The sequence below is a fragment of the Phycodurus eques genome, chromosome 2 (assembly GCF_024500275.1).
Source record: "Phycodurus eques isolate BA_2022a chromosome 2, UOR_Pequ_1.1, whole genome shotgun sequence".
Lineage (NCBI taxonomy): Eukaryota > Metazoa > Chordata > Actinopteri > Syngnathiformes > Syngnathidae > Phycodurus > Phycodurus eques.
This window is the reverse complement of record NC_084526.1, coordinates 15837808-15860257: the sequence shown is the minus strand read 5'-3', so window position 1 is coordinate 15860257 and position 22450 is coordinate 15837808. Positions and strand designations below refer to the sequence as shown.

General features: G+C 41.8%; 2 protein-coding genes across 6 annotated transcripts in view; one reads left to right on the top strand and one right to left on the bottom strand.

The window, feature by feature from the left end:
* Window positions 1-243: 243 nt before the first annotated feature.
* Window positions 244-6726, bottom strand: LOC133397515 (ubiquitin-like protein 7). Of its 5 annotated transcripts, none has more exons than XM_061668501.1 (11): window positions 5660-6726; window positions 5124-5298; window positions 3717-3836; window positions 3538-3623; window positions 3278-3425; window positions 3153-3210; window positions 2944-3083; window positions 2276-2325; window positions 2015-2194; window positions 766-879; window positions 244-697 (listed from the first exon to the last, which is right to left on the bottom strand). In XM_061668501.1, the coding sequence occupies exons 1-11, from the start codon at window positions 5717-5719 to the stop codon at window positions 557-559; spliced, it is 1272 nt and encodes a 423-aa protein (XP_061524485.1). In that variant the 5' UTR covers window positions 5720-6726; the 3' UTR covers window positions 244-556. The 5 variants fall into 5 exon arrangements, with proteins under 5 accessions (XP_061524485.1, XP_061524494.1, XP_061524507.1 ...); XM_061668510.1 differs by having other exon boundaries at window positions 2015-2191; XM_061668523.1 differs by having other exon boundaries at window positions 3278-3362.
* The window catches only part of cd276 (CD276 molecule), a 137364-nt gene continuing 121004 nt past the window's right edge, over window positions 6091-22450 (top strand). Inside the window, exons 1-2 of the mRNA XM_061668544.1 lie at window positions 6091-6520; window positions 9034-9148. Coding sequence (XP_061524528.1) covers window positions 9088-9148 — 61 coding nt within the window. The 5' untranslated portion in view covers window positions 6091-6520; window positions 9034-9087. The remainder of the gene's footprint in view (window positions 6521-9033; window positions 9149-22450) is intronic.

The window sequence follows — 22450 nt, the reverse complement described above, 5'->3', positions numbered from 1 at the left end:
CCAATACTTTTTCATGGCACTGTATATTACCATAATCTCACAAAATCAGTAATCCATCTTTAATAACTATTGTCCTGTTAAATTGTGACCTTTTTCTGCTAATATTTTTTAATATTATGATGTCTTTCTCAGAACTCGTCTGGTATTATATTCACCAATATTTGTTTTACTTTACATTTGTAAAAAGAAAAAGAGTTTTTCCATTATTGTAATATTGTAACTTTATTCGTAATTAAGACTCTTTTCCCATATTTTTCTTTAACTTTCAGTGTGATAGCAAGAGTCCTTTGTAGAGTTCAGTCGTCTAAGGTTATATGTTCAAATTTTAAACAGTATATGCACAGCACTTTGTTTCAGCTGTTGTTTTTTTTAAAGTGCTCTCTCTATAAAACTGAGGTGAGGGTACAAAAACATCGATATTTGTATTTATTATAAATGTAGTGAATGACAGAAAGTATGAGGATATTATAATACAGTAAATGTCATAATGTGACAGCAAAAGTCCTATGTTATTTATGTGGAGGTTCTGAGTCCAGGTCCATGAGAAGGTCAGTGTTCAGAGTCCAGGTCCTCCGGCGAAGATGAGCTCCAAAGCGGCCTGGATGTCTCCGTCGGTGGCTTGCAGAGCTCGGAGCATCAACTCCTCGTCCTGGATGCCCATGTCTCTGAGCTGCTGCATCTGCGACTGCCAGCGACCCTGAACGCATCACCCGCACATTGTTTTATTCACTCGCATCTCAGCATTTCACTGTAGATGGACGTTACCTGCAGGGCAGACATGTTGGTGGCTTGGAGGGCTTGTTGCAGCGCCTGGCTGAACAGGTCGTTGCTGACGGGGGTCCCTGCTGGCATGGGGGGGCCGCCGCTCGAGGGCTCGGCCTACAGTCAAGTCACAAAAATATCACGACATATTATAGGAATCCCAAGTTAAAGTGTACGGTAGTTAAAAACAATCAGAAGAATAGAGAATGAGTGTGAATCCTCTTCTCAGGATTCACGTAATAATGAAAAAATATTGTCATATAATAGCATCCCTTGGATGCATTCACACATGCATTATGTTTTGTTGCTGTTAGTGTGAATGCAGGTCTCAGCAGTCAAGCCATTTTTGATGCACATAGTTAGTCTGACTTAAGGTCTCTTTGCACTCAGATGAAATTTTGATGCACAATATTATTATTAGTGGGGATGACTCTCACTCTGCATTCATTCTTGATGCCCAAGAAATGGCATGAGACTGAATGACTGTCTCTTCACATTCAAACAATATTTTTTGACAATCAGTAGTAAGTCTCTCAGCATTTCTTTTGAAAATAGTTATTAGCGTGTATGCTCTTGTCTCTCATGTTTTTGATGCATGATATCATTTAGTGTGAATGTTTGTCACAGCATTCATACGATGTTTTGATATTTAGTAATACTCGGTGAATATTTGTCACTCAATATTTACAACCTTATTTTTGATGCGCAATGGAATTGATATTAATTATTGTCTCAGCATTCACACACTCATTTTTGATTTCCAAAAGCATTGACGTAAATGCTTGTCTGAGCATTTACACAATTTTTTTTTCATATTCAGTAATGTCAATTTGTCTCAGCATTTAAAACATTTTTTAATGCACAAGAGAATTAATGTTCATGCTCATCTCTCAGCATTCACACAATAATTTCTGATTTACAATAGCATTGGTGTAGAGGCTTGTCTCTCAGCATTTAAAATGTTTTTTTCATTCAGTAGCATCAATGTGAATATTTGTCTCAGCATTTAAAAAAATTTCTTGATGCACAATAGCATTAGTGTGAATGGTTGTAGCTCAGCATTCACACTATCATAATATGAGGTTCTTCTGATATATGTTAGCATAGATGTAAATGTTTGTATCTCAACATCCCAATATAATGATGTTTGACTTAAATGAGCATTAATGTGAATGTTTGATTCATCATTTACACAATTAAGTTTGTTTCATATGCAGTTGAGAGTCATGTTCCACTTCACTGTTCATCTTACCTGGCTGGCTGTGGTTGGGGTCACTGCGCTGCTTTCGGGTGTGCTAGCTAGGGCTAGCGCCGTGGCTAGTTCGCTCTGAGTGATTGGTCGAGGGCCCGTGGCGCCGCTGTGGTTCAGAGAGAGCGGCCGTATCCCCGTCGAGGCCCCCGCTCTGCTTGAAGGGCCCGTCGGGCTGCCCTGCTACATGCACGGAAAAACAACACTCGTAAGAATAAACGCTTCAAAAAGATGTCTGATGCTGAGGAGCAGGCAAAAACTCACAGACTGGAAGTCTTCGTCATCATCGGACATGCCCTCGAACATAAAGCCTCCTACCAAAGAACAATTTAGGATAGTGTGTAGAGCACATTGAGCTAGACTTGTGTGAGAAATTTCAAGACTTTTCTAACGTTACAGCTTAACAGCAACATAGATTGCTTTTAAAAGTAACACTATCATTTGTGTTATGTGTGAACATCTGTTCGCATTCATGCAATATTTTGAGCTGGTATTGTTTGAGAAATTTCTAGTCGCTGCAAGCTTTGGTGCTTGATAATAATGTGCTTGATAATAACAATGTGTAAGATTGCTTTACAAAAAAATAAATAAATAAATAAACAAAAAAAACATACAATATCAACAGTATTAAGTTTGAGTATCGAACAATATTTTGAGATTAAACCTGTGTGAGAAATCTCAAGTCACTGCTAATTTTGGAGCTTGTAATGATTGCTTTAAAAGTCACACACAATGCGATTTGTGTTCGGTGTGAACATCTTCCAAGAGTGAAACAATAGTCACAATAGACTCACAATATTTTGAGATGGACATGTGTGAGAAATTTCAAGTCACCGCCAACTTAGAGCTTGTTAACAGTGCAGCCGTCCGTGTAACGAGTGTAATATTGTTTAATGTGACACGCTGAACACAGAAGAAATAAATGTGACCACCTGGCATGTCACTGTAGGAGCTGGCTGAGACGTTGCGGGAAGAGGAGCCGGTGGCGGTGGACTGTGTGGGCGTGCTTCCTGCCACGGAGTGCAGCACCAGGATGATGGCGTTGACCAGTGCCGGGTGAGAGCTGATGAGTCTGTGAGGAGTCAATATGAACTTCAGGGTCTGCGTTCGTACTTTTAATGAGATGAAAAGGAGCGCTCACGTGTCCAACATGCTGGGGTCTGTGAACTGCACGAAGAGATCTTTGTCTTGCAGAACGCCTGGAGCGTATTACGAATGTTAGCGTTTGCATATTCGTACCAACGAAGAAGAAGGATCAGGTCTTACCTAGAGCTATCGGGTCGGATCTGAGCCCTGGTGTGGCCACGATGATCTGATCCAGAGACTCCTTGTTGGTCAGCATTTTGTACACCTGGGTGCAGGCAGGAGGTTTTCTTTTTGTTTGGCTTTTTGTGACGCTTGAGACGTCAGCGTACTGTACGAAAGCGGTTTAGTGTGCATATTGTTTTTTTTGTACCAAATAGCCTATGAATATGTGCACAAAGTGTATCTTAAGTGTTTTTTTTTCCTTTTCTTTTTCCACTCACTGAGTCTCTGTAGGTGGAGTGTAGCGAGTGGAGGGCAGCGTGGAGCATTCGGAACTCCCTGGCCGCAGTGGCCCTGTTCACAGGTTCTGAAACAAAACAAAAACGGACATTTATAGCTTTGGCGCGTATTTTGAATGGAAAACATCTTCTTGACATATGCACAGTATAAATAGACCCACCTGCAATGCTCTCAGGTTCCGGCCAGGTCTTTTTCAGTACGTGCAACGTAGATCCCGGTTGAATTCCGCAGGCATCCAGTGTGAAGTCGTCCTTCAGCTTACGCCCACAATGGACCAACTCTGGAACGAGATACGGACCTACTTAGATTTTTGGGAGAACAACGAGACATGGGGCATATCGGAAAAACTCATCTGCCCGAATAATGGCCCCTTTGCTCTAAAAGACGCCGTGCCAAAACAAATTGCCAGGCAACATCGTTCATGTGAAGAAACACACCTCAAATAGATGCCTCCTTTTTACTGAGTGAGTCTAATAATCTTTAGGGTGACGGATATTGCTATGTGTCGCGGTATGTGTCTTTACTACAGCAGACATTACAGCTGTAAAACTGACGTTTAAGGCATGGCTTAAGTATCTAGGTTTATTGATACTTTTATAAAAATGCATTGCACAAATAAAGGCCTCAGATCTAATAAACACCATACCTGTAATTATTACCTGATACTCTCTGGAGTTGAATAAATAACCATCCCAAGCCAATATAGTAAGAAACATTTGCTAAATTGTATTTGTACCAATAAATGTCTCATCACCAATAAATGCCTCACCCCTTGCTAATAGATGCCTGGTACCCGCTGCAGAAAATAAATGCCCCCAGCCACTGTATAAGCAAATATGGTAGTCACTAAGCCATATCTAAGAGATCATCCCAAACCCATGTAGGATGCATTTGTTCTATCTACTAAATGCCTCAACACCAGTAAGCGCCTTACCCCTCTCTGCAGTTGAGTAATCAAACACCCCAAGCCACGAAAAGAGGAAATAGTGTAGTCACTAAACCACAGATAGTCTCCATCCACGTAAAAAAGATTTGTAAAAATAAATGCCTCCACTCAAATAAACACTTTAACCCTCCCTAATAGACGTGGTACAATCTGCATTTGAGTATATAAACACCCACTATACGAGAAAATACGGTTGTCACTAAACCACAGACAGGTTGATAATCTTCACCCATGTAAAATGTATTTGTACAAATAAATACCTTACCCCACCCTAAAGAATGTCTGGTACTTTGCAGTTGAATCAGTAAATGCCAAAAGCCACTTTATGAGGAAATACGTCACTAAAACACTGTACGTAAAAAATAATCTCCATCTGTTCCAAAAATAAATTCCTCCCTGCTAATAGAAGCCTTACCCATCCCTGATAGATGCCTGGTACTCTCTACGGTTGAGTAACTAAACACCCTAGCCCCTATATGAAGAAATATGCAAGTCACATAACTAAAGAAAGGCAGATATATATCAATCTTGTTCTCACCTGCCTCGATATGTCAGGGGACGTCGGAAAAATAAGACACCTCTCCAAGCAGCATATATACTATGTTGTAACCTAAGTAGTACCTATGAGGTCGGGGTCGGGTATGGAGTCTGGGAGGTGAGCGGCCACAAGCTGCTTTAGGGTGGCGACTCTGTAGCCTCCGGGAGTCACGTCCCCAGGCATCATCTCCGGGAAGTGGAAGGTAGATTTGGGCTGATCCAGCAGCTTCAGGGACAGATGCCAGTCTGAGGAAGCCATCTGGGGGGGGGGGGGGGGGGGGGAAAGGGGGGGGGGGGGGGGGGGGGGGGGGGGGGGGGGGGGGGGGGGGGGGGGGGGGGGGATTAGGTAAATAATGATTACAGCAACCAGAACTTGATCACTTAGCGTACAACAACCGTTTTGTGCTTCATTTGCAAGCAATATTACATTTTAGTGCAGGAAAAGGTGATGAAAATGTCAGCAAACATGCAATTGCAGCTATGCGGTAGTACTATGACGCCGTTTGTACACTTCGAGCGATTTCAAAGTGATGTGTTTAATTGGATACAAGCAAGACGACAAATGTAATACTCTGGAAATCTTCAGTAATAGCGTAGTTATAAAAGAAGTGCACGCTCACGGTTTCAATGTTGACACTCGATTCACTTCCTGGATTTGAGTCACGTGTTCTATGTTGCATTCACCGTTAGTGGTCACGTCAGGAAATTTAGCACTCTTTTTTTTTTTTTTTTTTTAAATCAGTCATCACAAAAAAAAAATCCACTTCGATGTGCTGGTATTATCTAAATATACAATCTAAATCCTACATATGTTTTATTTTGTGTTTTTAAGGGGTATTATAATATATGTACTTAATCGATTTTCCCGTTGTGTAGTTCCCGGTCCTCCGACGCTGCGTCATGTCTCGAGGGAAAATGTGATACCACACAGATGAATCATGTTGTGTTATTTTAATTTAGGTCAGGAGGAGTTATCCAAACGTGACAAACGAATGCTCGCCGCAGTTATTATACATAAATAAATACACATTTGTTGTACTTGATCGGTTCTATTTTAGGAGAGATTCTGTTACAATAACAGACTGTAGTCACGTGTCATATTTAACGACGCTCCGTAAAAATGAGATTTACATGAAGAAAATGCGTAAGGAGGCTACAGTTAACAGACTACAGTTTTCGACGGAGACACCAAGCAGTTAACCAGAAGGGGGTCGGTACTCGCCCCCTCGAAATGACATCACCATCGGGCAAAGGAGCAAGGGGTGGTTTAAGAAGGGACTCGTCCCAAATCAATGGAAAACACCCGCGCACTTTGATATAAACCCCGAAAGCGGCATTAAACCATCACAACACACCGTTATCTGCTCGCGTGGCGGAACGAGAGCAATAACAACAAAACAGAGCTCCTGAAGGCAACACCGACTGTATTGGAAAGACAACGCCGCCACTTTTGTACCTTTTTTCGTCTTTGTCCTAACATGGTAAGAAAACGGTTCACCCACTACTTAGCTAGCGTATGTTTCGTCAAAAGTTACGACTATAAGGCAACTCCAGCGTGTTAGTTAAAGCAACAGGCAGCTAAGTCACGAACCCAGAGTGGTGTGTTTACACATTCTTAATGTATCAAAGTCGTATTTTCTTATTTTAGTCTCACGAAAAGTCCAGCGAATCAAAGGAGAAGCTAAAAATGTCGCCTTTGTATTGTTTAAACATATGGCGCCACCGGTCGACAAACTGGAGTCATTGCATCCGATAGTGCGTTTGTAATGGGAATTCCCCTCAAAAAGGCGTAAACTTCATTTTAAATTTCCACGATAGATGCATCTAAAATAGTTTTAAGAGGGTGTTTCCTGGCTTGATAGTGTTTTTTTCTTTAAATTTTTTATTTTTTTTTAAAACCAGATGCTTGTTTAGCAGGCAGGTACACTTTCTGTGTCGAGGCTGTTGTATTCCTCATCCGGATAACTTGAGTAGGAATTCATCCCGATATAATGTAGTGATGTCATCCTGTTGTGAGTGAATGTGTGTTCATTCATTCATTTCGTATAGCATTTGTTCTCATTAGGGTTGTGGGTGAGCTGGAGTGGAGCCTATCCCAGCTAACTTTGGGCAAGAGGTGGGGTACACCCTTGACTCGTCACCAGTCAATCGAAGGCCACATATAGACAAACAACTATTCAGACACAGCTATGGACAGGGACTTCAATGAACCTTTTTGGAATGTTGGGGGAAGCCGGGGGAGACTTACCCAAACTCCACACAGGACGACGAACCTCCTGACTGTTAGGCAGATGTGCAGATATCTCTGCACAATACAACATTGTTCATGTAAACAGGAGTTTAGAACATTCAGAGAGCCTCACTTTCAACCATTTTTAAAAGTAATGTGAAAGTAACTCCTCATTGATTAATGTATTCTTAATTTCCCCCATGGTACATTTGGCCAAAGGCTATGACTGTGCTGTATTCAACCAATTTACTGTGATGTACTGTACGTATGACTAGACTGAACACAGATGACAAATTTTGGCATTTCCGTTAATGCTAACATTTTACAAAACTTTGTATTTCAAAGATTTGCATTTCACTCCAAAATGGTGTTATCTCATAAAAAGGGCACTTCCCATTTGATCAGTTTTCAGTTCAAAATGGTCTTGTGTGAATAAATGGCCCACAATTGTGCGCCACTCGTCTTGAACCTTTCCTAGTTTAATAAGAAGTTTTAACGAAGGAGAGTTAAAAGGCTTTATACTGTTGGCATAGGGGAATGCTGAAGTCAGTGAGTCACTTCCTGGTGACTGGACAGCACCAGGCGGGCTCAGCCTGTGGTTTGATTTAGGGAGTTGGTCCAATTACACATTGTGCTCTCCAGAGGACAGCGCAAGGGAAATGGGGGATGTTTTTATTTCCTTCTAACTACGTGGAGTTGGCTTGGACAATCTAGAGATATTGGCGAGCTGCTCTGTTATGGAAACTTTGGTCATGATGTGGCTGCAGACTGTCCCACATCTTCTTTGCTCAAGTCACACATTGAGGCTAATGAAAAAATATTTGACAAGTATTTTTTTCCGTCACAATTTAAAACAGTTCTCAGGTGTCTTGGTAACATGTCACATTACACACTCATTTCTTGCCTTGTTGAAATCAGCAAGTTTTAAGGACAAGGCCTGTCTGAAACAAGTGAGCCATGGTCAGCATATCTGACTTTCGTTACCATGACCACCAGCGGTGGACAACTGAGCTTTGCGACTACAGAGGGCTGCCTCTTATCATCTCTATGGCAAGTGTGGGCTGGATTTAGCCAGCGAGTGTGTGCATCATGGCCGGCGTTTGGTCGTCTCCTCTTCTGCGTCGCTCAGCAGACTGTCCTCGCTCTAGCGGGTGTGCTGCGGCCAGCTGTTTGCTTCTACTTGCAGAAGCAGAGCCCAGAGTGTGTGGGGGGGAAGCGAGTGACTGTAAAGACAAGAGAATAATTTTAATTTGTGGGCGCAGCAGTTCATAGTCTGTGTATAGGGCGCATGGACATCACCAAACACAAATACCACTGTTGTGTAACAGTGGGGCAGAAGTGCTGAACGGTTCGTTTGCAGACACATTTTCTGGACTAGGCTGAGAGCAAAATATTTATTGGTTGTTCAATTTCACACTTGATGAGTTGGCAGGGCTGCGATTGGCTGACGACCAATCTAGGTGTACCCCATATCTCGTCCAAGATGAGTTTTGATAGGCTCCAGCTTACCTGCAACCCTAATGTGGATAAGCAGTATAGGAAATGGACAGATTGATAGGTGGCCAGGCACTACACAGACCCAACTATTTGTACACAAGTCAATTTTCCTTAACACTGTATGTCCCCTTTAAAGGCACGAGCTGCCTCCTGTTTAAGTGGGTTATCCATTGGAACCAACATTAAAACCACAACATAGCGATGCTCGAAGACAGACAAAAAGATGACAAGTAAGATGTTCTAATTGCTGTGTTTTGATCCCTGCAGCGTCACGCCTGAAGTGGTTCTCCCGCCCTACGTATCCACCCCGGGATCACCACGATGTCCCTGCTCCTGCCCCTGCCCCTGCTGCTGTCTGCCATGCTGGCCGTCCAAGCTGTCGGTGCGTGTCAGCTCTGGTAACAAAACGCCCCTCGAGGCCCATTAGTCTTCCCAATTCAAAGCCCTTAGCAGGGCAAAAAAGGATTTAAATGACACACATAGTTCTGTAGTTTAAATGAAGGGTCGTTTTTAAAGAGACATAAACCCCAAGAGGAACTGTTATAAAATGCCCACAAGCATTTAACACTTATAGCGGCTGAAATAAGTATTTAACACGTCACCATTTTTCTCATTAAATATATTTCTAAAGGTGCTATTGATCTGAAAATTTCACCAGATGTTAGGAATAACTTAAGTAATCCATACATACAAAGAAAGTAGAACAAATAAGATCAGAAATTAAGTTGTGTGTAATAATGTGACATGACACTGGGAAAAAGAACACCCCAACTGGTGTTTAATACTTTGTACAAAGCGTTTGTTTGCAATGACCGCTTCAAGACGCTTCCTGTATGGATAAACTAGTCACATACATTGCTCTGGTGTGATTTCGGCCCATTCCTCCACACAAACAGTCTTCAATTCTTGAAGGTTCCATGGGCTTCTTTTATGGACGGTGACTTTCAGTTCTTTCCATAGATTTTCGATTGGATTCAAGTCAGGTGATTGGCTGGGCCATTTTAGCAGCTTTATTTTTATTTTTTTAAACCCATTGAGAGTTTCCTTGGCAGTATGTTTTGGATCATTATCCTGCTGACTGTTGCCTTGTGACAACATTACCTGCTAATTTCAGGTCTTTTTGAAGCTCTTCACAGGTGGTCCTTGGCTCTTGGACAACTCTTCTGATTATTTTTTGCACTCCTCTGTCAGAAATCTTGCGAGGAGCACCCGATCGAGGCAAATCTATGGTGGTATGATTGGCTTTCTACTTACGTATTATGGCCCCAACCATGCTCACTGGAATGTTCAGAAGCTTAGATATGCACCTGTAACCAATGCCATCGTTATGTTTTGCTAGAATTAGTTTGTGTTGGTCTTGAGACAGGTCTTTGCTCTGACCCATCTTACCCGTCCTCTTTCACGCGCACCCTTCCCCCTTTAACGTCCGCATGCTGTCCTCAGCCACGTCCGCTTTTCCTCTATAAAAGCAGCGTGTTGGCAGGAAATGCTCCCAGTCAGTCAAGCGGAGCGCTCATCACACAACAACATTTATAGATTTTGGAACTCGGTGCACACATAAGGAGAAAATTTAAGACTTTTAAGTGCGCCTTATGGTCGTGAAAATACGGTAGTTACCTGGCCCTGTGTGAAAAGTTAATGGCCCCCTAAACCTAATAACTGGTTGGGCCATCCTCAGTAGCAACAACTGAAATCAAATGTTTTCTATTACTGGCAATGAGTCTTTCACATATCTGTGGAGATATTTTGGCCCACTCTTCTTTGCAGAATTGTTTGCATTCAGCAAAAATTTAGTGTTTTTGAACATGAACTGCCTTTTTAAGGTCATGCCACTGCATTTCATTCGGATTAAAGTCTAGACTTTGACTAGGCCACTCAAAAACCTTCAATTTGTTTTTTAAGCCATTCAGAAGTTGACTTGCTGGTGTGTTTTGGATCATTATCCTGCTGCAGAACCCAAGTGCGCTTCAGCTTGTGGTCACAAACCGTTGGCTGAACATTCTCCTTCAGGATTTTCTGTTTAAGAGCAGAATTCAGGTTTGAATCACAGCAAGTTGTCCAGGTCCTGAAGGAACAAAGCAGCACAAGACCATCACACTACCACCACCATGTTTGATTGTTGGTATGATGTTCTTTTTCTGAAATGCTGTGCTACATTTACGCCAGATGTGACGAGACACACACCTTTCGAAAAGCTCAACTTTCAGCTTGTCAGTCCATATAATATTCTTCCAAAAGTCTTGTGAATCATTTAGATGTTTTTTTTGTTGCAAAAGTAAGACAAACTTTTATGTTCTTTTTGGTCAACAGCGTTTTTAGCCTTGGAACTCTGCCATGGTTGCCATTTTTGCCAAATCTCTTCCTTATTGTTGTGTCATGAACACTGACCTTAACTGAGGCAAGGGAGGCCTGCAGGTCTATAGAAGTTGTCCTGAGTTTCTTTGTGGCCTCCTGGTTGAGTCATTGCTGTTCTCTTGGGGTAATTTTTGTCGACCGGACACTCCTGGGAAGGTTCACCATTGTTCCATGTTTCTGCCATGTGAGGATAATGGCTCTCCCTATGGTTTGCTGGAATCCTAAAGCTTTAGAAATGGCTTTTGTAACCCTTTCCAGATTTATAGATGTAAATTACTATATTTCTCGACTGTTCTGGAATTTCTTTCATTTTCATTTTGTTGCAGCTTTTTAGCTCCTTTGTCTGACTTGATTTTGTTGGGACAGATTCTTTTTAAGTGAGTTCTTGAGTGGTCTGGAGGTAATCAGGCTTGGGTTTAATCAGTGAAAATTAACCAAAAATTGTGATTAGCAGCAATTAATTTATGATTTAACAAGGGGGGTAATTACTTTTTCACACAGGGCCAGATAACTTAGATTTCTTTTTCCTTAGTAAATGAAATTACCATTTTAAAAACAGCATTTTAGTTCACTTGGGTTTTATTTGTCTGATATTTACTTTTTTTTTATATACTTAACATTAAAGTGTGGAAACTATGCAAAAATATACTATAAGAATTTGAGAACGAGAGAGAGAGAGAGAGAAAGAGAGAGAGACAATTTTAATAGTCAAATCTACAGACATATATTCCCAGGGCCCTTTAGAAGTTAGGCATGTATGAAGAAGATACAATTTTGGTGTGACGTCTGCGCTCTACTGATTGGAGTAGGAGTTTTGGAACGTCCACAATGAAAACTGCTTTTAGAGCAGATTTTCCCCTCGCTCCAAAGGGGCGGCGGGTGATGTCGCAATGAAGGATTCATAACCTGAAAGTTTCACTTCTGTACAAGCAAAGAAGTTAGGTCATCATAAAAAAAAGGAACAAATAGGCACAGGCTGGCTTGATAACGTCTCAAGGCACCGTAAATATAAAGAAGGGAGTCTAGCATGTCAGAAATTGGGAACTTCACTGTGAAAGTTTTATAACCTCTTTTTCTTCGCTCTTGGTGCATGTTGGACACATAATGTAAATTAAAATCTCATACCGGCTGATACAGCATGTCAAAATGTGGGCACAACATCCTTGGGCAAACCTGTAAAGTTTACTAACTTGTTTTTAAAAAAACAACAACATAATTATCTCAACCTTCCCACAAGGGCTGTATTAAATTCATGAAAAATATGACAGATTGGGATTTATTTACATTGTAAGATAGGGAGTTGAAATGGCAAAATTCAGTGGCCTGTTTCCATTATAATACAGGGGACCTCAGTACAATCACTTGTTCATTCGACATTTCTTATCTTCTGACACAAATTGGACCACAGGGCGGCTCATTACTCACGGCGTGGCATCCACATGGAGAAGGAGTAGAAGGGGGTGGCTCATACGATGATTGTTTCTCTCCACTAAGTGGAGCACTAAGTGAATTAGTTGGCTGCTGCACATGTAACTCGATACAAAAACACTGCAGATCGTCAAGTCTCATGAGTAATCAAAGGTAACGGAAGTAGCTCAATATGATGTTCTGTTTCCGAACAACAATAAAAAAAAATGGCTCACAAATTAGACCCATTGGAGATCCTGCAAAGTGTGATCGTAGCCAATGTAAATCTAACATTTGTTTTTTTAAAATTATTTTTGTAGTTTGCATTGGTGTCAAGATTAACAGACTTTTTAATTGTTTTAATTTTTGGGGTCACGGACACCAATGCATATTCAATGCACTCTGTGATTGACTGACAGTCAGTCCATGGTGCAGTCCACCTCAAATCCACTGGGATGGGCTTTAAACTTCTGCCCTGACCCGCAACAGTCCAAGCTGTACAGAAAAAGGATGACGGATGATCTGATCAAACATTTTAAGGCAGATGATCAATAGACTTATTCCTGCATGATTTTTATTAGCTAATTATCCAAGCTGCTTCTCAGTACTTCCATCACTGGAGTTACATAAAAGGAAGTTAGGGCTCCAGCTCCCTCTTTGGGATTACCTACTGTAATCTTCCATGTGTCCAGCTTCCATGTGTGATAGGTCATCTGAGTACTCTCTTATCAGTCAGGCAACTGCACACTCCCTATCGTGCCTCTGAAGTTCCTAGCTCTATCCTTACTCTAGAGGTTCAGTGAGAGATCGTTACCTGTGAAACATTGTCCTGACTTTTTTTTTTTTTTTATTATTCATCCAACAGTGTTTGGATATTGTGTTTATATGTTTATAGAATCGGTAAATCCGATTTGATGATCACATCTGATTTTGAAGCCCTGTCCCCACTGTTAATTGCAATTGACCAGATCAAATTCCTTGCACACACTAACCTACGGTATCTGTATGGGTAACTATGGTAACACTAGTGAAATAGTGAACTGTTTACGATAACCTGCAGTGCAATTTCAGACAGTTTGGATTCTTGTTTAAATACTTTAAATTGCAGTATTTTTACTACCGTTTGTAGAATCAGTCAAACAATCAAACATTGTTAGCAAAGTGCACAACAAACTCCTATTTAGTCCTACGTCACTGTGTCCGTTTGGTACAGCGATAATTTGAATGTTACAAATCGTGGTGTTTTCAGACACACTCATAGTAGTGAGAGTTTCAGTGACATCTGCAAAGCTGGATTGGGCTGGATGAAGAACTGGTGGTGGTGGTTTATGACTTCCATGTTGATGTTGTCAAAATGAGTTGTGGTTCTTAATCAGTGATATGTTGTTTTTCTTTTCCTCGGTTACCATCTTCATGGCATAATTGTTGTGTGATGCAAATGGTGCTTTGACGTACAATTTGAGAAATCAGTTTTGTTGTGGTGTTGAAGAGGGAAAGTGGCATAAAACGTTTGGGAAAGGCCCAATCCAAGCCTAAAGCCTAATGGCTTTGAGTTTGTCTAATTGGCTCTCTCTTAGCTTCCATCCATCCAGTTTTCTATACCAGCTATCCTGTTTAGGATTGCGCATAGAAGCTGATTTTGGAGAACAGGCGGACTACACCCTGTACTGGTCGCCAGTCAGTCACAGGGCACATATAGACATACAACCAGGTTTGGCACTGGGCCATGAATCCTCTTAGCCAATGTGGCTAAACCGTATAAAAGTCTCCTAGCCACACTTGTGTGTACTTCGCCACATTATGTTTGTTTATGTGGCTAAACCTGTAGCCACACTTAGCCAGTCCTCGTCACAGGGAACCCCATAAGCTTGTAACGATGTGGGCCCAATCAAAACTACCTAGTCATCAATCAGAACTAGGGCTGAATAATTTGGGAAAATACTCTAATTGCGAGGTTGTTTTCATTTTTTTAAAGCAAATATTACAATTTCGATTTAGCATGCAATTTTTGGGGTAAGTTTATCTTCAGCATGATTAATTAAACACAAGAAATGAATTATTCTATAGTATGACCAACACAAAATTGAATACAGCCAACAAATAAACTCTTTCCTGTTGGCCAGCCCTTAATGTTATGATGAATTGATATGATTAACAAATCTTTATTTTACTATGGAATTGTAAAAAAACCCAACGTTCCATCAAATTGATTTATTGATTTAACTTCATGCCTTGTATAACTGTAATAATGTATAATGATGCTCTTGCCAGTAGCACTGCTGTCAGTTGAGCATAGAGATGAAGAAAAAATTAGATTGTAACATGATTATAAAAGCGGTTGAAATGGTAAACTATATTAAATGTTAATTAATGTTCTTATCAACTACAGTAAAAGTGTTCAGATGAGGCAGCACGGTGGCGGACTGGTTAGAGCGTCAGCCTCACAGTTCTGAGGACGGGGGTTCAATCCCTGGCCCCGCCTGTGTGGAGTTTGCATGTTCTCCCCGTGCCTGCATGGGTTTTCTCCGGGCACTCCGGTTTCCTCCCACATCCCAAAAACATGCATTAATTGGAGACTCGAAATTACCCGTAGGTGTGACTGTGAGTGCGAATGGTTGTTTGTTTGTGCCCTGCGATTGGCTGGCAACCAGTTCAGGGTGTACCCCGCCTCCTGCCCGATGATAGCTGGGATAGGCTCCAGCACGCTTGTTCAGATGATTCACTTGTTATTTAATAATCCCCAATAAGGATTTTAAGGACTTTATCTAGTTCAGGTAATAGGATAATTTTCTCAAATTAAAATGTTTAGGTTGAAGATATGAATATTTGTAATCTTTGGTGGTAAATATTAATAGGCTTAGGATGACGCGGGCGATTTTGATTCGCCAGCGTGGCTAATGTGGGCAATATTTGCTTCGCTACATTCTGTTAGCCATTGGCGAGGTGGCGAATGGGCAGCGTGACACTGGACAACCATTTACACTCGCATTTACAATATCACTAAGTGGTAACAGAACCCACACTGCCTGCACCAAAGTCAGGCAACTGCACCTCTACAGCATCAGTGACTCTCTGTGAGGGTCAGCCAATGGAAGAGCAAATAGCAGGCCATTTTGCAAATCCGTTGTTGTTGAGCTAAGGGTAATTAAAATTAATTAGTGTAATTGGCTAGATAGGTGTCGCAGTCGCACACAAGCACTCCCGCAGGCGTGAAAATAGTCCGCTCACAAATGTCTATGAATGCCCCCACCAAAATCGCCCATCTCCTTCTTTTCCCAACACAGTGATTGATTTTGCAGAGAGGGCTCACTTTAGCTAGCACATAAATTCTATTTGGGGCTATTACCCTGTATCTGTGATGCTTTTGCTAATTTGATTGCGTCCAGTGAAGGGTCTTGTCGAGGGGCCCTCTCAACAAAGATTGGTTTCAGCGCAGTGCATACGCAATATTGTACATCATCAGCCTCGTTGGCCCTTGCACTACCTCCATCCTGCTTCTTTTCTCCCCTGTGCGTTCATTGAGAGAGTGCATTACCCAACAAGCACCTCATGATTATTTCAATAAGTCGGCAAAATGCAGCCCTGTGGGACTGTTTAAAAATTGATTCAGGTAATATGCAGCAATTGCACTTCTGCAGGGGTTGCGCAGGACCTGGAGCCATGTGTGGCTTGACTGTATCTTGGACTGCCATGAATAGTTTGAATGGATGCTGAGCCGTGCTTGGAAAGCGTTACAGACTCAGCTACTTTACCGAAGAGCCAGCCCGCATGGGGAGACCCCCACCTACTATACACACACCCTTCACTCCTGGGTGGTGGCGGGATGATGTGGCAGCGCTGATGTACAGTAAGGGCATTACAAAGACAGTAGAGTAATTTTCATGGGGATAGGGACCGAGCTCTGCCGCGAATAATGGAAAACTATGGAGTAATTGACACCCCCCAGTATGTTTAAGAAAAAAGACAAAAACAAAACATACATACACATGCGGCGATGAGGCTCTGTAACTTCCAGTAACAACCCCAGCTACACTTAGTTCATCCACGATATACAAAGTGCTTAGTCTTCTCATCAAGATGTATGACTTTAACGTATTTTATTGACAGCAATTATTACTTTCCTATTTGGGAAGACTTTGGCAAGATCTTTCATCATTGTTTCATAAAGAGCACAAAAAAAAGCTACCTGTACTTTTTCAGCGAATAGCTGGGGATAGTTTACACAGAAAAAAAACAAAACTAATTGGTTATTTCGTGACTAGTGAACCGCAAATATGCGTGATTAGTGTCATGCTCAGTTTTGAACATTACATCCATCCATCCATCCATTTTCTGAGCCGCTTCTCCTCACAAGGGTCGCGGGAGTGCTGGAACTTATCCCAGCTATCTTCGGGCAGGAGCCGGGGTACACACTGAACTGTTTGCCAGCCAATCGCAGAGCACACATGAACAAACAACCATTCGTACACACATTCATACCTATGGGCAATTTGGAGTCTTCAATTAACCTACCATGCACGCTTTTGGGATGTGGGAGGAAACCGGAGTGCCCGGAGAAAACCCACGCAGGCACGGGGAGAACATGAAAACTCCACACAGGCGGGGCCGGGAATCGAACCCGGGTCCTCAGAACTGTGAGGCAGACGCTCTAACCAGACTACCGTGCTGAGCATTACATATTTTACTTTAAAACATTTTTACAGCACACCACCAAATTGAAAATGTCTCCAAAAGTATATGTAGTGTAATAATGATGATTTCGTCACAAATTTGTCCATTGAAATTTGGGCCTGTGTAGTCTTGCTTAGAGGTATTAACCATAGCATTCTGCTTTTTATTTATTTGATAGATAGATGGAGAGATATCATAATACCTCCTTTCAGTATGATACAGTGCCGGAACAGAAGCTGTTGAATAGTAAGAAAGATGGACAGATACACCCTGTGACGGGAAATCAAGGAAGCTTTTACTGCTGTGCTCTTTTTCTTCTTCATCCTTCAAGTTTCCTTTCCTCAAGTGATATCTGACCCTGTGACCCTGGGTCTACCTTGTCAGCTAGCCCTTTTCCCTTTTTTTCCATTTATGAAACCGCAGCTCATCAAAAGGCTCTCGATGTCTGCGGACATGTAAGCCAGAGGCTCATGCTTATCTGACTGCCCGGGCCCATTAGCGGGTTATTGACAGGATATGAGATGGCCCGTAACAAGGAAGGAGTCAAGAGAAGGCGATGGTGGGCAGTGAGGAAAGAAAAAATGGAAGTGAGAACGAAACAAAGAGTGAAAGAAAAAGCGCGTATGAAAGAGCGATTAAAAAAAAAATAAAAAAATAAAAAGCACAAAAGAACATCCCATCCTGATTTATGACTCTGCAAATCTGAGTCCTTATCTCGCGATCACCTGGATGTCTCCTTGGTGAAGGCATTCTTTTGTTATTTCCTGGAGAAAGAAAGAAGCAGGAGATTATATTCAGACCTTGATGTTGAAAGTGACCCCTTAAGTGTGTGCAGAACAGCTCCTCCCTCCACAGACTCCCCTGGATTAGCTCTCTTGAGGGCACAGGGGACATAATCTTATAATAATCTATAATAATGTTGGCGGTTCTGACATTGAATCTCAATTTGGACATTTTTGTGTGGCATTTGCTCTCCCTGGGCCTGTGTTGGTTTTGTTCAGGTACTCTGGTTTCTTTGTAGGTCTGCATGGTCTTCTGTCAATATGGACCATGCAATTTACTAGCGACCAGGCCAGGGTGTACCCCGTCTCTCGCCCAAAGTCAAATGGAATATAATCCAGCTCTCCTTTGACCCTAAACAGGAATAATTGGTACAAAATGGATGGATACCAATAGCATCCATACTTTCGCTCTTTTCACAATGTGGCCATTTTGAGAACCACTCCTGAAGTCACACGTCCCTTTAAGGCTTCCTCATTTCAGACAGAATCATGCTTACAATGCACCCTCCCAACACTCAGCATACTCCCATCATTCCCTTAATGATTTACAGATGTTTTTTCCCCCCCCTCCATCCGATGAATAGGATGATGGACATCTACATGTGCTGAAATTAAAAGCTTACTTTTCCCTTTCAGAAGTTATGCAGGTTTTGTTTGTGTCGTTAGAATAATCATTATGAGAGGGTTCGCGGATCCTTTGAGCTCAGTCGTTTGATGTTCAGGTCCGTGGTGAACGGCCAGAATGAAAATGTGCCGGGATGCAATTGCACAAGTTGACAGCAGGTGGCAATATTATACAAGCAAAGATGTCAGAAACGGGTGCTCCTCATACCCTCATTTTCCCTCGGTCATTGAGTTGTGGCACACTTATAGAAAACAAACCAATGCATTGGTTGCATTGCAACGCATGTGATCCTTTTCAACATACATATAATCACATGACCGTAGTAGTGCATTAACAAACACATTGTTCTCAAACTGAGGAGTAGACAGGACAAACTTGTAGAGCTTCATGGCTAAAATGCTAGTCTACTAGACTCCCATGACCCACATGGAATGGCTCTATAAGGCACCAGTTAACAATCACCTGTCTAAAACCTTCCATTGTAGCCCAGTTAGCTTGCTGTGTCAATAGTTTCACATTTTCATTTGCCCAGTCCTACTCCTTCATAAACTCATACTAATGCTGTGACGTTGGCCTCCTTGAAAATTAACCTTTAAACGTGTGTGCACATTGTGATTAGCAGAAGGCTCCAATCATTGTGTAAATATATCTGTCCAGGTATGGAACAGTGGTTATTACCTTGATAAAAAGAAGAGCGTCAGACACTAATTGTGTAGTGGAAAATAGAGTATAAAAGGTCAAGCCTATTGCATAGGTAGTATTGCCTGTTGAGTTGTAATGTTAGTAGAGTACCGTATTTTCACGACCATAAGGCGCACTTAAAAGTCTTAAATTTTCTCCAAAATGCATTATGTGTGCACTGAGTTCCAATATTTATAAATGTTGCTGTGTGATGAGCGCTCTGCTTTACTGACTGGGAGCATTTCCTGCTGACACGCTGCTGGGAAAGCAGCGTGTCAGCGGACATGACTGAGGACAGCATGCGGACGTAAAGGGGGAAGGGTGCGCGTGACAGAGGACGCTAAAGACACGCCCCCAGTAAGTATATAGTTCCGGTATGTGCATCGGTTTGGCTAAGGACCCCCGAAAATGACTGCGGCGAAAGCCACCTTCAGAGACTTTTAGTTTGACCTTAACCGAAGGCCACTAATGTCCGTATTATTGGGAAGCTTTTATTTTGAAGGTGGCTTTTGCCTCGAGTTGCCGTCCTATTACCGTAATGCCTAGTATGAACTAAATTAGGGGCGGCTGGCTTGACTGCTACTTTACGAGTGGAGGCTGACTTGACCGCAGTCCAAAATGGCACCGACGAAGAGACACGCTCACGAAGCACAGTTTAAACTGCTAGCTATCAGTTACGTGGAGGAACATGGGAATCGAGCAGCCGCGAGAGAATTTAAGATCAACGAATCCATGGTTCGCAAGTGGAGGAAGCAGGAAAACGAGCTTCGCCAAGTCAAGAAGACGAAGCTGAGTTTCCGCGGAAACAAGGCAAAGTGGCCCGGGTTGTAAGACCAACTCGAGCAATGGAATAATGAGCAAAGAACAGCCGGGAGAAGCGTCTCTACAGTCACCATTCGACTGAGTGCAATAACTCGGAGCTTGATGAAGGAACTCCCAACCGCTGCACATTGGTGTAAACAGGGCGTTCAAAGTGAAGTTGCGAGCGGCGTGGGAGCCATGGATGACAGAAGGCGAACACATCTTTACTAAGACTAGGAGGCAGCGCCACAATTTGTGAATGGATTGTGGATGCTTGGGTTAACGTGTCTGCTTGCACTGTTGTTCGAGCTTTCGTAAAAGTTGGTAAAAGTTCGTAAAACGAGACTGACTCTGACAATGACAAGAGGGAACCTGGCGTGTTTGATGGAGAACTTGCCCAGCTGTTCATTTCGGATACAGTTCATGAAGACTTTGATGGATTTGTGGATGAGGATTGATCAAAAAATAATGTGAGTACATTATTAAACACGTCAATAAAGAACAAACTGAACTCACTGTTGCCCCCGCTGCCTTTTTAAAAACATTGTTTTAGCGTGCATGCATGCTATCGTATGTTTTACCATGCCTGCGGCCAATAATACGGTGAGCCTTATGTATGTGTTAAATACAGAAATCGACTCCGTAACTGAGACTGTGCCTTTTATTACGGTGCGCCTTATGGTCGTGAAAATACGGTATGCTTGGTGGACACACATAGAAGCAAATCGGAAGTTATGGAGATAAATAATCTCAACAGAAATATGTAGGAAAAAAACAAATTTGTACAGTAGAACGTTTAAAATATGCTGGATGAGTTGTAATTTCAAAGCAATCTTTCGCATATGAATTTGGTGGTTAGCACGTCTGCCTTAGAGTCAAGACGTTCCTGTGTGGGGTTTGTTCTCCCCTTGCTTGCATAGGTTTTCTCTTGTTACCGGTACTCCATCTTCTAACCACATCCCCAAAACAAGCATGTTAGGTGAATTGAAAAATTCTAATTGCCCATTGGTCTGAATGTGACTATATGATTTTTTTGTCTATATGTGCCCTGCGATTGACTACCGATCAGTCCAGGGTGTACCCCTGCTTCTTGCCCAAAGTCAGAAGGGATCGGCTCCAGCTCAGCCACAATCATAATGGTGACAGTCGCTATAAAAATAGATTAAGACAGCAATATAATTATTGTTCTATGATGGTTAAAACCCCAAACTGCAGCATTTTTGCAGTGTTCAACTTTGTAAGGTTTCAGTGTACAAATAAACTGTTTACTTTCTGTGGTGTGTGACTTCGCATGCACAGCCCGCCACTGAGAACATTTGTTATTTGCTGCGTGTGTTTGTAAACGTGACCGATGTCAGTCATGCTGACAGGAAGCTCTTTGCTCCACTGCAGCTCTCTTACAGCTTCTCCATTGTAGTGTCAAGAGTTCCTTGTGTCCAACTCCTCACACTGTGCTGCTACGGACCTGTCAGTAGTCATGCAGGTGTAGAATATCAATGTGGTCTCTGGCCTTTGGGGCCATGGAAGAAAGTGTGTGTGTGTGTGTGTGTGTGTGTGTGCGTGTGTGCGCGTGTGTATCAGGCTAGCTGTTGTTTGATTGAAATCATGCAGATGCTACTGATACATGAAGATGATGATGCATTTTTGTTTGTGGCTAAACTAAATTTAATATAATATTAATTAATTTCCCGAACATTAACTTATTTCACAATGATTTGGCAAATTAAATAATGTTTGCCAACCTTATTTGAGCCAAGGCACATATTTTACTTTCAAAAAAATCTAACCGCACACCACTGAATTGAAAATGTCTCCAAAAGTAAATGTACTGTAATAATGATGATTTCGTCTCAATTTAGTCACAAATTTGTCCTGTGAAATTTGGGCCTGTTTAGTCTCGCTTCGTGGTATTTGATAGATAGATGGATAGATATTATAATATATAATATATCATAATTTAGTCACAAATTTGTCCAGTGAAATTTGGGCCTGTCAAGTTGATTCTTATTCTTTTGTATGAATGGTAATAGGTGGATACACAAGTTAACTGTACCTTCTGTCATTCTAATGGCTGTCACTACATGTCACTGGCAGAGATAGATGAACAAAGATACATTATTGTGGTAAATATATATATATATATATATATATATATATATATATATAGAGAGAGAGAGAGAGAGAGAGAGAGAGAGAGAGAGAGAGAGAGAGAGAGAGAGAGAGAGAGAGAGAGAGAGAGAGAGAGAGAGAGAGAGAGAGAGAGAGAGAGAGAGAGAGAGAGAGAGAGAGAGAGAGAGAGAGAGAAATATATATACAATGTAAAAGTGAAATCTGATAATTTCCCATGGCACTCCAGATTATC

What these genes read in the sequence shown, in the direction of transcription:
- LOC133397515 (XM_061668501.1), bottom strand. Translation starts at nt 5,719, where the DNA reads ATGCAACATAGAACACGTGACTCAAATCCAGGAAGTGAATCGAGTGTC. An exon ending in ATCCGACCCGATAGCTCTAG is followed by an intron (nt 3,211 to 3,277) that starts GTAAGACCTGAT and finishes AATACGCTCCAG; the next exon opens with GCGTTCTGCAAGACAAAGAT. An exon ending in CCCCAACCACAGCCAGCCAG is followed by an intron (nt 880 to 2,014) that starts GTAAGATGAACA and finishes ACTTGACTGTAG; the next exon opens with GCCGAGCCCTCGAGCGGCGG.